Source organism: Sarcophilus harrisii, chromosome 6 (assembly GCF_902635505.1).
Source record: "Sarcophilus harrisii chromosome 6, mSarHar1.11, whole genome shotgun sequence".
In the NCBI taxonomy this organism is placed as follows: Eukaryota; Metazoa; Chordata; class Mammalia; order Dasyuromorphia; family Dasyuridae; genus Sarcophilus; species Sarcophilus harrisii.
In genome coordinates, this window is record NC_045431.1 from 235,568,831 (window position 1) to 235,585,035 (window position 16,205).

At 63.7% G+C, this 16,205-nt stretch overlaps 1 protein-coding gene across 1 annotated transcript; it reads right to left on the minus strand.

Moving 5' to 3' along the window:
* Window positions 1-2,469: 2,469 nt before the first annotated feature.
* Window positions 2,470-5,710, minus strand: LOC116420084 (basic salivary proline-rich protein 1-like). The gene is made up of 3 exons (XM_031943596.1): window positions 5,578-5,710; window positions 3,039-3,233; window positions 2,470-2,894 (listed from the first exon to the last, which is right to left on the minus strand). The coding sequence occupies exons 1-3, from the start codon at window positions 5,708-5,710 to the stop codon at window positions 2,470-2,472; spliced, it is 753 nt and encodes a 250-aa protein (XP_031799456.1).
* Window positions 5,711-16,205: the final 10,495 nt, after the last annotated feature.

Below are 16,205 nucleotides of genomic sequence, written 5' to 3' on the forward strand. Positions count from 1 at the left end.
AGTCAGGAGATCTACCCCTGGGCGGCCGGCCCTTCCCATGCCTGCCCCTCCCTGGCCCAGGGGGTGGACCCAGAACACAAGTCCCGGTCCCGCTTCCACCTCCTGGCCCTTAGGGATGGAAGGGCTCAACTCGGGTTCAGGGAGCGGGGGTCCTCCCTGGTTCCCCTTCCGTGCCCTTGCACCCAGGGCCCACCATGCCTTGCACCCCAGGGTCTCCCCTACTGTGCCTTGCACACCCAGGATCTCCTACCGCCTTGCCACCCAGGGTCTCCTACCGCCCTTGCACCCAGGGTCTCCTACCGCCCCACCCAGGGTCCCTCCGTGCCCTTGCCACCCAGGGTCTCCTAAGTGCCCTTCACCCAGGGCTCCACAGTGCTTTTTAATTTTTTTTTTTTTTGGCTGAGGAATTGGGGTTTGTTCTTGCCCAGGGTCCACAGCCAGGAAGTGTTAAGTGGGGCCGATTTGGCTCAGGTCCTCCTGACTTCAGGGCTGGTGCCTGTCCACCCTTAACCTCATCCTTTAGGCTTCCCTCAAGCCCTGCCAGAGGCTGAGTAAATCAGTCGCCACCCCTGGCTCAGCATGTCCCTCTTGGAGGGGCCCAAGTTCTTTGAAGTGGCCCCGATGCCCAGCCTCCCTGCCCCTGGGGCAGTCCCCGGCTCCTTGGGGCTGGCCGTCCCCCCCTCTGGTGCTTGGGGACCGTTGCTAAGTCCTCAGGCCTTTTCCAGGCCAAATGCTCCATTTCAGCAGATTTTCACGGTAAACCTGGAACAGGCCTGGGGGGCTCCCAGCCAGCCCATCTTCCTCCATGGGCACCTGGTGGGTGACCGGCTTGGGCGGGCAGGTTTTTCAGGTTTCCCTGCTTTTCTTGTCCAAGATGATTGGGGTAGCTGCCTTCTGTGACCTGAAGGACCCCACACAGCCTCCCCACATCCCAGAAAACCACCTGCCGCTGGACGGGAAACTCCCATTAGAGCTTCTGCTCTGAGATCCTGGACATATTTAGGCTCTGATTGGTCAGTCTCAGCTGTGCAAAGCTCTGGCTTGCTCAGAGACTGCCCAAGCAGGGACCGAGGAAGGCTCTCCCCCTCGAGCTAGGGACGAAGAAATCTAGACTTGCCCGGGGTCACAACATGTTGGAGTCAGGATCAGAACCCAGATCGCCCCAAAGCCAAACCCTCAGCGTGGCACCGTCTGGCCTTCTACGGCCTAGGGTTAAAATAAAGTCTGTCCTTGCAGTCCCAGGCTAGGCCTCTGAGCACCGCCGTGGGATTCGGGGCACCTATTCATCATCTATCCATTCATGCCCTTCTCCACTCGTTCGCCCCCTCTGCTGACCTAGAGCTTCCCGGCGCCGCAGGGCAGGGGCACACGGTCGGCGCCGCAGCCCCAACAGGCAGAGAGTCAAGTGGCTGGGGCTGAGGCAGACGTGGTCAGAAGCAAACCTTTCTCCCGGAGCGTCCGTGGCCGGAGGAGGGATCAGGGATGGCGTGATCCCGGCGAGTCCGAGGAGGCAGGTGCAGGACACCTGGGCAAAGCAAATGCAGATGCAGAGCAAAGCTCAGGGCCAGCCCCTTCCGGCTGTTTGGGTCAGGACACTAGTTGATGGAACAAAATGTCCCCGAGCACGTGGGGGACGTGGGCGTCCAGGCCGCCCAGAGCTCGCCCGGCCCTGCCAGGCCACAGTGCTCCCCGGAGGCTCGGCAATAGGGACTCCCCTGCATCCCCAGGGCAAAGCACCCCCTGTTGGTCAGCACGGCCAGGCCCGAGTCCACCTGTCTGCCCGAGGCTGCCTTCCCAGGGACAGTATTTGGGCAGCTGGGCTGAAGGGTCATAGATCCCCTCTGTGCCGGTCACCCGCCGCCTCCTGTGGCCCTGGCAGATCGGAGACCGTGGGAAACCGCCTTCGGCCAAAGCCACTGGGGAAACCGAGACCCAGAGAGGGACATTTAGGGTTCGTCTCTCTCCGAGGAGGCGGGAGCCTGGGTGGGTCACAGAGAAGTGAGTGACAGAACCGGACCAGCACCAGGCCTTTGGACTTCCGGGCCATTGTGCCCGCTCAGGGTTACCCAACCCTTCGGCGAGGGGGGCTCTGACCGGGGCTGCACAGCCCCCGGGCCAGCACAATCCCGGCCCGCCCGGCTCCCACCAGGCCCAGCGGGCCCTCGGACCCTCCATGGCTTCCAGGCCGAAGGTGAGGCCCTCGTTCCAGACTGGGGAGCCTGTGGGGGACCCTTCCCCCTCTGGCCTTTCCCGGCATCCGCCAGCTAGAAGCCATGACGGGGACACTTTGCCTTTGTCCAAACAGAGATAAGATGGGCAGGCCCGAGGCGGCGGCCGCCAAGCTCCACCTCCTGCCTGGCACAGGCCCGGGAGACAGAGGACGGCCTTTTCCTAGAACTATTCGGGGAACCGGGCCAGGCTGCCCGCGAGCACATGACCCAGCTCTCCCAGCCTCCGTGGGGTCATCTGTCAAATGGGCTGAGACACCGGGACGGGGGCGTTGTCCGGGGATACTCCTGCTGGAGCACGGGATCCTCCACACGGGCAGAGTCGGCCCCAAAGCGGGGAAGCCGTCCGTGTGCTGTCCCAGATCTGCCGGGGCCGAGAGGAGAGAACCTGGGCCTGGGGGGGGGGCAGGTGGGGGTCGGTGTCTGTGCTCTCCTCCCCTATCCCCTCCCCTCTGCTGTCCCTGGTCAGAGTGGACCCCAGGGGGCTGGCCCCGGGCCAGGACATCCCCACTCTGGGCCTGGGTCCATGGTCCCTTATGCGGTGCCTCTGGGGGCACGGGCCGGCCATAGGGGGGGGTGGAGCCGTGTGCCAGCCCCCGGCCCCGAGGCGGGAGAGCCAAGGAGTGCCGGCCCCTGCAGAGCGGCCCCCGGGAGTCTGGCCCCGGCCTGTGGGGAGCCAGCCCGGCCCGGCGCGGAGGCAGGCACTGCACGGAGTTGCAATTACAAGGGCCTGCCCCCGCCTGACGCACGGGCTCTAACCCCGGCCCAAATTACAGAGCGCACCTGGGACCCCGGCTAATGCTTGTTTACCCGGGACCTCTGCCCGGACAGGCCGGGGCGCGGAGCTGGGCCGGCCAGGGGGACCCTCTGGTGGGGCACTGGGCAGGGGCCTCAAGACAGCAGCCGTCTGCCTGGGCCGCTTCCCCGCTGCTCCCCACTGCCCTGGCCGCAGGGACCTGCCGGCCTCTGGCAGCCACTGTTGGGTGCCCCCATCCCGGGCCCGGTCTTTGCCCACCCCGGGGCCTCTCAAAGCAGGATCCAAACCATCTCCTCCTCCCCCCTACCTTCTTTGCCTCTCTCTGCTGCTCCCACTCCTGCTCCTTTCCTTCCTCCGTCTACTGCTCTTCCTCTTCCTTTCTCCTCCTCCTCCTCCCCTTTTCCTCCTTTTCTCATCCTTTTTCTCTCTCCTCTTCCTCCCTTTTCTCTTCTTCCTCTTCCTCTTTTTTCCCCTCTTGCTCCTCCTCTTCCTCCTCCTCCCATCCTCTTTCTCTTTCTTCTCATCCTCCTCTTCTTCCTCCTCCTCCTCCTCTTCCTCCTCCTCCTCCCTCTTCCTCCTCCTCCTCCTCCCCTCCTCATCCTATTCTTCCTCCTCCTCCTCCTCTTCCTCCTCCTCCTCCTCCCCTCCTCTTTCTCTTCCTCCTCCTCCTCCCCTCCTTCTCATCCTCCTATTCTTCCTCTTCCTCCTCCTCCCCTCCTCTTTTTCTTCCTCCTCCTCCTCCTCCTCTTCTTCCTCCTCCTCCCCTCCTCTTTCTCTTCCTCCTCATCCTCCTTCTCTTCTTCCTCTTCCTTCTTTTCCTCCTCCTCCTCCTCCTCGACAGTTAGCATTCCCATCATTCAGCCCACCAAAGCCAATGGGTTTATTGTCATGAAGGTCAACTCAGCCCCCAGGCTGCATCAGGCACTGACTATGTGCCAGGAACCACTAAGCCCTAACCCCCCTTACAGCAAAGAGGGCCAAACCCCTCCCAGAGGTCTAACTTCTCAAGGCTCGCCCTCCCCGCCCTGCCCCCCGCCTGACCGAGGAGTTCCTCAGAGGCTGTTGGAAGGGTCTCCCTCCTGCCCCCCCCAGTCCTGCCGACACCCCCCGCCCCCGGTCTCCCAGAGCCTTTGCCGCCACTAGCCGGGTCAGAGAGGATGCGGCCGCAGGATTTGGAAATCCCTTTGAAAATGCTTCTTTGTTTTGTTTTATTTAAAAATTTCCCAAATTTTTACCGAGTTAAGGAGCCGACCACAAGAATGTGCAGCTCGGGTGGACAACTGGCATAAACAGCCCCAACCCCTAAACCGCTGCCCCCTCCCCCAGCCAGCAACAAAACCTGGTCCCTATGGGGAGTGAGGGGCTAGACCAAGAGACTGAGAGACTGAGGGACTGAGATGGACCGAGGGGTTGAGATGGACCGAGGGGCTGAGATGGACCAATGAGCTGAGGTAGACCTAGAGGCTGAGATGGACCCAAGAGCTGAGATAGACCAATGAGCTGAAATAGACTAAGGAGCTTAGGTAGACCAAGGGGCCGAGATGGACCGAGGGGCTGAGATGGATCAAGGAGCTAAAATAGCTCAAAGGGCTAAGATAGACCAAAGGGCTGATGAGCATCTTCAGGGAGATGCTCCCCCCTGGCCCCAGGGGAAACTCTGGCACAGAAGGCCACCTGCCCAAGCTGGCCCAGGGGAAAGAGCCCTGGGACCCCTCCTCCATCTTTGGGGCCTGAGGGTGGGAATGCCACCGGCCCTCTCAGATAGCCCAGCCGCCCCCCGGTCTCTCCAGGGACCATAGGAGAGGCCGGCTTAGGACTCGCAGCAGCCCAGAGCCCTGCAGAGGACGGTTTATCCAGGCTCTAGGGAGCCCCTCAAAGGCCTCCTTGTCATCTCAGAGCATCCCCTCCCCACCTCCCTCAGAATGGCACGGAAGCTCTGCCCGCCCCCTCCAGGGAGATGGTGCCGCCTTTCTGGCAGTCATGGAATCCTCCTTGCTTGGCCACGGACTCTGGGCCAGCCCTTCCCCTTTTGGGTCTCAGTCTTCTCTTCTGTGGAATGGGAAGGTCCTAGAAGGTCAAAATGGAAATCTAGTGGGAAGCCCCTTCTTGCTGACAGGGAAACCGAGGCCCAGAGGCAGGCGGGGGGTGCTGGGGACCTGCCCTCCATGAGCGACGTCTCCCATCGGTTCTTTCTCTTTCTGTGTCTCTTAATGATCTCTGGGTTCCCGCTCTGACATTCTCTGAAATGCTTTGGATAAACACGCTCACCCTGATGTGTTGGAGACTTAATCCATTCCACATGGGTCTGTGTGGGAGGGGGGGGTGACTTTTATTTTGCAGGGGAGGCCAGAGGACACACTGTTTTCTCCCAAATGTCCTTGGCGCTGGGAGGCCAGCCCCGGGTCACCTGAGGGGCTGCGAGGGGCCGGGGCCACCACAGTCTCCCTCCTCCCCTCCTTGGAGCGGCGGCCCCGGGGGAGGTGGGGGGGGGGAATCGGATCCCGGCCTTCCCGAAATGTTTACTACATCAGGAAATTAATTCACTCTGCACGGGATAGGATGAATAAGAACACCCGGCACAGCCACCCACACTTGGCCGCCGGGCCAGGGAGCCGCCGGGGCGACTGGGATTGGGCCGCCCGTCCCCGCCCCCCGCGGGCCCCCCTGGGAGCCGGGCCGGGGGCTCGGGCCGCTGTCCGGCGGCCGGGGGGCCGCGAGCTGTCATCGTTCCACGATGTTAATGGGCCGCGGGGCCCAGAACAATGAGCCCATGTCTCAGGAATGTGTGTTTACAGAGCGGCGGCTCCGCGGCCAGGGCGAGGGGCTGCCGGGTTCCCCGGCCGGGAAGCGGGTGGTGGCCCCGCGCTGGCCCGCAGCCTGGCCCTCCCGCCGCCGGCCCCGGGGCCGTGCCAAGGAGAAGGAGGGCAGCGCCGGGCCGGGTCCCTCAGAAGGCCCAGGGCCGGGAGGGCCAGCCCGGCCTGCTGCTCTGCCCCCATCCTGCGCACCCTGCTCCCGTTCCCCACGGCTCCGGCCTTCAGGGCCCCCTCCCTGCACCCCCCCCCGGCCTCCGGGCCGCCCTCGCTCAGGCTTCGGCTCACTGGTCCCGCCGAGCGCTCAGAGGCCTTAGGTTGACAGAGGTCCTCCCTACCGGGAGAAGGAGCCGGGGCACCTCGGCTCCCCAAGACTCAGTTTGCTTCTGTGTAAGACGAGAGGGGTCGTGTCTGGGCTCCTCCCTCCCAGGGGGTCTGGACAGCCCAGGTTAGCCCCGAGTCGGGGTCCTGAGCCCTCCCGTGACAGCCTCTGAGCCCGCTTGCCGGCGGCTGCAGTGCCCAGGGACGCTAAGCCGGGCAACAGGAGGCTCCGGCCTCTGGGCTCCTGCTTCTGTCTTTGACCCGTCCGATCTCCCGTGGCCCAGCCCGTCCTTGGGGGGGGGTGGCAGAGGGATGCCAGGTCTTCTCAGGAAGCCCCGTGGACCATCTGGATCCTCCGAGACTTGTTTTCAAGTGAAAACCAAAAGGAATCATGTGTTTCTGAAACGTCCACGTGCCCCAGACCCAGCCCGGACCCCGGTCACATGTAGGATCACAAACAAACTGAGGACTTTTCTACAAGTCAATATGGCGGGAAGGGGTCATTCTGGCGGGGATGGGAGTCCTAGAGGCCCTGTTCTGGAGGGCGGATGCAGAGTCCGGGGCTCGCGATCGCTCCAAACCGGGAGAGGCTCCGGGGCCGCTGGCCCTCCCACAGAAGTGCCGGCTCATTCCCCACCCTTTGCAATCTTTGGCTGGGAATCTTGGCTCTGGAAGGGACCCCACGTTCTGTTTAGTCGAACCCAGGCTTGGGTAGGAATGCCCTCAACCCCCCCCTCGGCCTCTCCTCAAATCCCCCCTGTGCCAGGGAGCTCACCCCCTCCATCTTAGGGCAGTTGCTCTTCCTGATGTCACCCTTACACCTGCTCTTCCCCATAGCTTCTGACTTTGTCCTCCGGGATCAAGCGGGGAGGGCCAGTTCCTGGTCCACCCTCCCTGCCCCCACCTCTGGTGCTCTCTTTTCCAGGCAAGCCCGCCATCCCCTTCCGCTGATTCTTTCGGGGCCGACCTCCTCCGGCAAGGCTCCCCCTCCTCACCCGGGACCCCCCGCAAGAGCCGAGCCAGCCGAGGTGGCCTGCGCAGGTGGAGCTTTGCCCCCTCCCGGTGCACCTCTCCCATGGCACAGTGCTCTTCTTTGCTTTCTTTAAATTAAAGCTTTTTACCCTCAAAACAAATGCATGGCTAAGTTTTCAACATTAATCCCTGCAAAACCTTGTGCCCCAATTCCCCCCTCCCCCGCAGGGCAAGTGGTCCAATATAGGTGAAACCCCACATACATGTACATATTTCCACAATTCTGGCGCCACACAAGAAAAATCAGATCAAAAAGGGAAAAACGTGAGAAAGAAAACAAAATGCAGCGAAGAGCGGCAAGAAAGCGGAAACCTCTGTTGGGATCCCCGCCCGCCCGGTGCTCCCAGCCCCTCTCTCCGTCTCTCTCAGAACCGGCCCCTCGTGGAACAGAGCCCGCCCGCCAGGACTGATCGGGGAGCCTCGTCGTTGCCGGATCCGTGATCTCCTGGTTCTGCTCACTTCCCTCAGCAGCAGTCCATGTGACGGCTCTTTTTTTTTTTCTAATAAACTCTATTTATCCTGTGAAATACTTCCCAACCTACAAATTTGTAGCTCCCCTTTTAGGGCGATTTATGGCTATTCAGAACTAAAAATCTGAATTCTCCTCTGTTCCATCCCCCTCTTACCTCTTGAGAAGGCAAGCGATGTATTCTCTTTTAATTTTATTTTTAATAATAGCTTTGAATTTTCAATATACACGCAGAGCTAGTTTTCAGCATTCACCCTGGGAAATCCTGCTCAAATTTTTCTTCCGCCTTCCTCCTAGACAGCATTCTTTTATACAGAGTCCCACATAGATCATTTATTTACTCTTTTTTAATTTCTTTTTAGCCGAGAGTCTAATTTATTTATCTTTAATACACTTTGCTTTGTGAGTCATGTTGGGAGAGAAAAACCAGAGCAAAAGTGAAAAATCATAAAAGAGGGAAAAAACAGAAAAGAGAAGTGACCATAGCGGCGCTGGTGGTGTTCAGTCTCCTCGGCGCTTTTTCTGGAGGCAGACGGCAGTTTCCTTCCAAAGCCTCCGGATTGCTTCGGACGGCCGACCGACCCGCCGAGGAGAACCGAGCCTTTGCTAGTGGATCAGCGCCCATTCCGGCTGTTACTGTCTGCGATGCATTCCTGGTTCTGCTTGTTCCGCTCAGCATCGGTTCGTGAGACTCTTTCCGGGTCTTCCTAAAATCGGCTTCTTCGGCTTTTTTATGAAAAATAACGTTCCCGAGCCCCACGTGCCACAGCTCGTCCGGCCGCCCTCCCGCTGATGGGCGTCCCCGGTTCCGGCTCCTGGCCCCCCCTCCCCAGAGCGGCTGCAAACACCTCCGCGCGGGGGTCCTTTTCCGCTTTATGGTTTCCTTGGGATGCGGCCCCGGCCCCGCCGGCTCCAAGGGTCTGTGGTCCCGGAGCCCTCCGGGCGGAGTTCCAGATTAAAGCCACTGCTCTTGGTGCTGCCGTTGGCCGCGATGCACAGGAGCGCAGCCAGAGCCGAAAACCTGAGCGGGTGGGAAAACCGGAGCGGGTGGGAAAAGCGGAGCGGGTGGGAAAAGCGGAGCGGGCGGGAAAAGCGGAGCGGGTGGATGACTTTGGTCCACCGGCTCTCCGAGCCTTGACCCGGCCCTTGGGAGTCTTTGGTCAGATCCCGATGGGGAGAGCGACTCCTCCTCAGGTGACCATGGCTGCCCTTGCAGTGCCCTCCCGTGCCCTCTGTGCCCTCCTGTGCCCTCTGTGCCCTCCCGAGCCCTCCCGGCTCTGCTCATTTTGCTTTACATGACTGGGAAAATCCCTAAACCAAGGTCATCTATGAAATAGAGCTAATAAGACCCCCCCCCAGTTCCAGGGAGGGTCCGGGGAGCTGAGATACCCAGAGGGCCGCACAAATGCTCCTCTAGGTAGCGCCGCAGCCCGGTGACATCCCCAGGGGGCTCCCAGAGGAAGGCCCCGCTCACGCAGCCCAAAGGGAGCCTGGGGCCCATCGAGGACCTTCCCGCTGAGGAAGTCCCGGGAGCCCAGAGAGCAAGGGGTGCCCGGGGTCCTGGGCAGGTCCTGGATCCGACCCGGAGGTCGGCCAAAGTTCAGCGCGCCCTTCGGTGTCACTCAGCCAGATCCTCTGGGAGAAATTCCCGTGATTCAAGGGGGAAGGGGCTGTCTTTTGCCTCCTTTTGAATTCCCAGCACACAGTAGGGGCTCAACAAATGCTTACTGAATTGAAATGGGTTTTCAAGGGCTCTCAGTCCGTGCACAAGAGCTTGTTTAGGTGCTCTGGGTACAAACAGCTACGCGGATACAAAGTGGGGGGGGGGGCTGGCGGTTTGTGGGTCATTCACGGGCCCTGGCATTGGCGGGTCCCCATTCACGGGGCAGGCGGTTTGCGGACCACACCGGGGCCTGGCACGGATGCGGCAGCCCCTGATCCCAGAGGAGAGTCTGACCCAGCGCCCGAAGACATTCCTCTGGCTGGGCCCTGGAGCTGGGGAGGGGGTGTAGGCAGCCTCCCTCCCCTCCCCCCTTTCCCCAGCCTGCTCCAGGCCCTCCAAGTCCCCCCCCCCCCAGGGCTTCTCTCTTCAGGGCGCCTTGGGGCAGAGGCCTGGAGGCCACTGGGACAATGGGATCCTTTTTCCCCCCAGGCTTTTTCTTCATTATCTTTGGCTTAGGCGGCCATTAAAGGGAGCTCACATTCCCTGAGCCCCGGCCAGCCCCGGATTAGCCCCCCCTCCCCCCAGGTACCCTAGGGGCTGGCGAGGCGGGGGCAGACTCAAGGCCTCCGGAGGCCCCAAGGACCTGTGCCCAGCCTGGGGGGGCCCTCTGCAGGCAGCCCCCAGACTGTGCAATGGGGTTCAGAGTATCCCCCGGGCTCCCCCCTTTCCAAACAGCCCTGGGGGGGTCGGGGCTGAGATTCGGACTGATTCTGGGAGTCCTGCGGGGGAAGAGAGATTCGCTCTCAATGTGCCTGCCCGCCTCTGGGGGCCCAAGGAGGGAGAGGAACACAGTCCTGCTCCCGAGGAGCTCGTGGACAAGTCCTGGGGGAGCAGTGGGCCTGGGTCTGACCGCAGGCCCCAGGAGCCGTTGGAGGGAAGGGCAAGGGCCAGGGGGCAAGGGTGGGGGGCAAGGGCGGGGGGGGGGCAAGGGGGGAAGGGCAGAACCGGCTGCTCTGTCTCCTGCCCAGCCTTCCCAGGTCAGAGGAGGACAAGGCGGTGATAGCCATTCACAGCCGAGCCAGAAGGGAGAGCTCAGCCTAGAGCGCAGAACAAAACCTGAAGGCCAGGAGAGCCACGGGCTGGGGAAGGCACAGATGCCCATCCCACCACGGGGTGCCAGGTCCAGGTGGCAGCTGCTGCCTCCCTGGGGACCAGCTCCATGCCCGGGGGACCAGCTCCGTGCCCGGGGGACCAGCTCCATGCCCGGGAGACCAGCTCCGTACCCGGGGGACCAGCTCCGTGCCTGGGAAACCAGCTCCGTACCCGGGGGACCAGCTCCGTGCCTGGGAAACCAGCTCCGTGCCTAGGGGACCAGCTCCATGCCTGAGGGACCAGCTCCGTGCCAGGGGGACCAGCTCCGTGCCCAGGGGACCAGCTCTGTTCCAGGGGGACCAGCTCTGTGCCCGGGGCCGCAGGAGCCTCCGTCAGTTTCTCTGGGAGCTCAGAGCCTGGGCCAGCCCCACGGCTCCCCGAGGACTGTCCACAAGCGGAAGACTTTCCGGCCGCCTCATTCTCCAGCCCAGGGAGGGCAGGACGCTTCCCCAGCGGGGCCGGTCGGTAGCCCAGGACTCTGGTCCCTCTGGAGCCCCAGGGACCCCCTCTGTGGCCGTCGGGTGCAGTGACGGCCAGGGGACCCTCCAGCCCGAGGCAGAAGCCGAGAGGGGCCCAGCCCTGGTGCTAATGACCAGGTAGGAAATTACAGGCCTCCCGGGCCTGGGCCCAGAGCTGGGGGAAGGGACTCCCAGCTCCCCGGGCTGAAGGGGAGGCCCTTGGGACTGAGAGCAGAGCTGAGGGGGGTCCCCTTTCCAGCCTTGGCCGTTGGGGCTGCAGCGCGTCCTTCCTGCCCGGCTTGCCTCGGTTTCCCCCATCGCACAGTGCAGCGGGTGGACAAGACGCCCGGCGCTAGAGTTCTCGGGCCGAGCCCCTTTCCCAGGTCCCCGGCTCTCCGTCTCGGCCCTTCTTTCCCAGAGCAGCCTCTGCCAGACTCTCAGTGCCCCCCTCCCCGAGGGCTCGGGCACTTGCCACCACTGGGTCCACAAGCACTGGCTGGCACCGATCTTGGCTCAGAGGGCAGAGCCAGGGGCAGAGAGGCCTTTGGGCCGGGAAGTGAGGGTCCCCTAGGGGGAATGGAGGCCCCCTGACGCAGGAGCCTATGGGCAGGGGCCTTACGGCAGCCAGAGCCTCAGAACCATGTCCCGGCCCAGCTTAGGGAGGCTTCTTATGGCTGAGGCCCGGGCCCTCGGGGGGGGGGGGGGGCGGGGGGGGGAGGCCCAGGAGGCCCTGGAGCTGGCCCGGGTGCCTGGCCCAGACAGGAGGAAGGGGCTTCCAGAGCCCTCCCCCCAACGGGGCAGGGGGACGTGGGGTTCCGGAGCCCCGGTCACTTAGAACACAACGGGGAACGATCCCAGAGCTCTGGGGCCATTCCTTGTCCTGGGTTCTGAGCCCCCCCACCCTGACCCCACGTCCTGTGTTCCCCCCGCGCTCACATTCCCTGTTCCATATCCTATTTTCTCAGCCCTCCCCTGAGCCTCCCGCTCTGCCATGCTCCTGGTGCCCGCTCCTGCCCGGCCCCCTCTGTTCCTTGGGCCCTCCTGCCCCCATGGGGGAGACTCCGAGGTGGCGCCCGCCTGTGTGCCTGTGCCCGGGGGGCCCTCGCAGTGTGACCCCGGGCGGGGGCTCAGCCCTCCCAGGGAATCCCAAAGGAAGTATCAGAGAGGGCGGCCCTCAGAGCCGGGGCTGGGACCGGCCCCAGCCACACTGTCAGAGCCCCCGAGCACCCACGGGGTGGGGGTGGGGGGCCCTCTGCCAGGACCGGGCCGGGAGCCTCAGGTTCCGGAGCCTCGGGGCCAGGAGCCTCGGTCTGAGCCGGAGGCCACAAAGGCCCCAAGCGGGTCTCGGGAGGTGAGACCCGGGGTTCTTCCGCTTTGGGAGCCAGGCTCTCCCCACCCTTCCCTGTTCCCAGCCCCCCTTCCCCCCTCCCCCGCAGCAGCCTTTTCCTCCTCGGACTCAGCAGCCCCGGGCCTGGAGCAAACCCAGAGAAGCCGGGCCGGGCCCTGCTGGTCCAGCAGACGGTGAGGTCACCCCTGTCTGCCCGGGGGCACTGCCAGGGCGGGGACAGGAAGCCCAGCCGGGCACCTCTGAAGAGCCGCCTGGGGCCCCAGACAGACAGACCCTCACTCACACACACCCCACCCCCGCCCCCGCCCCTGTCCTGCAGAGACCCCTGGGCCCCCCCACTGGTCAGTCCTGCTCTCAGAGAGCAGGGAGGGAGCAGGGGAGGGGCCCCTCAGGCCCTGCGGGGATTATCCCCGAGGCTGCCCCAGGGTTCGGGGCCCAGCAGTGGCAGAGTTGGGGGTCCCAGGCTTGTCCCCTCCCCCACCCTCCAGGGTGCCCTCCAGGGCAGCGGGAGGAGCCGCCCCTTTCTCCCCAGGCCCCCCCCCCCCCCAGAGGCCCCAGAACCACAGACCGGGACAGCTCGGGGGGTCACCTGGTCTAAGCCAGAGACCAAAGGAAGTGAACGAAGGACGGAAGGAAGGAGTGAGCGCATGGGAGCGCGGCCCCTGGCCCGCGGGGAGGCCGCCTTCTGGGGGCAGATGGGGGCTTTGGAAGGTTGCCGGGCTCAGGATGGGGGGCTCCAGGCCTAGGGGGAAGAGCTTGATCCGCCCTGTCCAGAAACAGTGGCAGAGCGGATTTCCTCCGGGTTCCTGGCTCAAGGCTGCAGAGGGCCCAGGGGCTTGGGGGCTTCCCGAGCTGGGGGAGGGAGGGGAGGCCCCAGGGCCCTGAAGACCCGGACGAGGGTTCCAGCACTGGCCGAGGAGGCCGCTGCCCTCCGGGGCCCCTCTCCCGCGGGGCGATGGGACGCTCCCGGCCCCCCCCTCCCGCCACCCCGATATTAATCCAGCAAGACCACCTTGGGTCCGAGCAGCCCCAGGCCCGTCCCATTGCCCCCAGACCCGAGGGCCGCCGCCTCTCGGGCAGAGGTCCTTAGACATCCTCAGTCTAGCCCCAAAGTTACAGATGGGTAAACTGAGGCTGGGAGGGGACAGGTCTGGTCTCCTCAGCCCCTCCCGGAGCCTCCCCTCCCAGAGGCTCCTTTGTCTGGGTTATCTCCCAGATAAGACAGGAAGTCCTGCCGCCTGAGATCAAGTTCCAATTCTTTGCCCAGAGGTAGTTGCCTGAATAAATGAATGATTGACTCAGACCGGGAGGGCTTCCTGGCTGCGACTCCCAAGCCCCCAGAGTTCTGGGCGTCAGGGCTGGTGGGAGCGGCCCCTCCCGGGGCTGGGGGGCGGGGGGCGTGCTCACCGCAGAATCCCACGCCCCAGCCAGGAGCCCAGAGCCCAGATGCAGCCGTGGTCCCAGCGGGGTCGTCCAGCCCGCCTCGGTTTCTCTACCTGTAAGACGGGGAGATGATGGCACCCCTGCTGCCGCTGGGAGCTGGGAGGACCTACTGTGTTTCAAGCCTTGGGCTCCTTCCCCGGGCCCCCTGCAGGCCTTGTACTTCAGCTGGAGATGAGGGGGTCTCTCTATGGGTCAGGGCCGAGTCGATACAATGGCACCCACTGTGTGCCAGGCAGGGCGGAGAGCCCGCGGCGCAGGGCACCGAGCCCCTGGCCGTGGGGCCGAGCTCCGGGGAGCGCCCTGGCTCCTCTCCAGAGCCCCCGCCCGAGCAGGAAACCCGGGGTGGGGCGCCTCCTCCCCGGCTGAAGTCAGTTCCTCCTCTCCCAAACAATGGGGCCCCCTGGCACCCCCCGGCACCCAGGGTGTTGGGGGCCATCAGATCCCATGCCAGGACACAGCAGCTTGTGGGGGGGGGGAGACAGGAAAGGCAAGGAATGCACTGCAGCCCAGGCCGGCTTCCTCTGGGCCAGGGCAGCCAGGATGGGCACAGGGGCAGGGCAACAGGATGGGCACAGGGGCAGGGCAACAGGACGGGCACAGGGGCAGAGGGCAGGGTGGCTAGGATGGGTACAGGGGCAGGGGCCAAGGCAGCCAGGACGGGCATAGGGGCAGGGGGCAGGGCAACAGGACGGGCACAGGGGCAGGGGCAGGGCAACAGGACCAAGGGGAGTCCAGGATGATTTGTACCGTCCCTTAACAAACACCTGAGGGCAGAGCCAGAAGCTGGGGAGGTGAACTCAGAGGGTGAGAGAGCAGGACCCTGAAAAGGTAGAAAGGGGGACAGAGCTGGGAGGGCCCTAGAACAAGGAACATCAGAACCAGGGCCCTTAGAATGTGAGGTATCAGAGGGGGGATGATCTTAGAAGTTCCCTGAGCCAACCTCTTCTTATGGAAGAAATTTCTCCAGCAGGAAACTGTGACCATGGTCACAAATAATTCTTTTGGGGGGGGGGGCTGGGTGCCATTTTCCAGGTGAGAATTTGGGAGTGTCCTGGGAGCTCTCCTTGTCCAGCCTCCGTCCTGACGGTAATAGGGAGCCACAGGAAGTTATTGAGTGGGGGTGCCGTGCCCCGGGGAGGATGGCTGGGGCGGGGGACCCCTCTGCAGCCATTGCCGCAGCCCGGGGAGGAGTCAGGGGAGGCCCGGGGGTGTCGGGCTTGTGGGAGAGCCGCTTACAAGGCAGCAGTGGCAAGATTTGGCCAAGGGCTGGACTGTTGGGAAGGCCAGAGCCAGGACCCCCACCTCCGCCCTCGCCGCCCTCTCCCCAGCCCCTGCTCTGGCTCTCATTGGCTTTCCTTGGGAGGGGAAGTGGGCAGAGGGGCCTGCGGGGGCAGGAGCAGGAGCGCATGGCCTGGGCGGGGTCTTGGCCAGAGGCCCGAGGGTCCTCTGGAGGCTAGCCCACTTTGGGAGGCAGCGGAGAGGCCTGGGGCGTGAGCCACAAAAGCCGAGTTCTCAGGGACTTTGTCTCCATGGGATTCTGGGCAAGCCACCTGATCTCCGCTTGCCTCCACTTCCTCCACTGTGAAATGGGGAGAGCTAAAATACCAGGTATTGAGGGTGTGGCCACTGCCTGACCCAAAGCGGGCACCCCGAGCCGGGCTGATTCTCCAGGCTCCGGGGGAAGCAAATCGGAGCCCAGGGACTCATGGTCTCAGAAAATCCTGTCTCCCTCCCCTCCTTCACCATCTCTTAAGTATCCCCACGGTGTCCAGCCCTCATCCCTGTGGGTCCCAGTACCCAGGGTGGCCCAGCCCTCATCCCTCTGGGTCCTTTGGTGCCTGAGGTCCCACAGGTCCCACAGGACCTCAATCTCAGGAAGGCCACCAGGGGCTCCCCTCCCCTCTCTGGCGATGGCGACTTCTCCTTCCCCGTCTCTCCCTCCATGAAAGTCCTTCCAATTCAGGCCCCGAGGCCTGCCCAGGACAGGGCAGGGGCCTCCCAAGCACGCCTGTCCAGGGGCTGGGACCACAGCATGCTGGGAGATCACCAGAGCCAGATGCCCGGAGAATCAGCCCATCACTGGCCCATGGGGCTCACAGATGTCTCGGCTTCCACCAAACGCATGAGTCTCCAAGGGCCGGCTGATGTGGCCCGGCCATGGGCCGTCCCTCGTGGCGCTGACCAGCCCATCATCCCTCCCCCTCTTGGGGGCTCTAGTTCCAAAGAGCAGGCACCCAAGCAGGCGGCCTCACGAAGCCCCAGATGGCTCAGGAGGGAGCGGGGTGGGCCGGGGCAGAGGCAGGCTCCCCAGAAGGCCTGTGGGAAAGAGGAGCAAGGAAAGTCTGGCCCTTAACTTGGGGCGGATGGGACGAGGAAAGCCGGGAGAAGCGGGGGAGCAACACCAGTTGTCCCCTTGTTTGCTCTGCCAAGGATGATGTCTGTAGGGGTGGGACAGGCCAGGAGGGAAATGAGTGACTGGGAACCAATCCTCAAGGCAAGTCGGGAGAGAGTCAGAGGGGGCAGA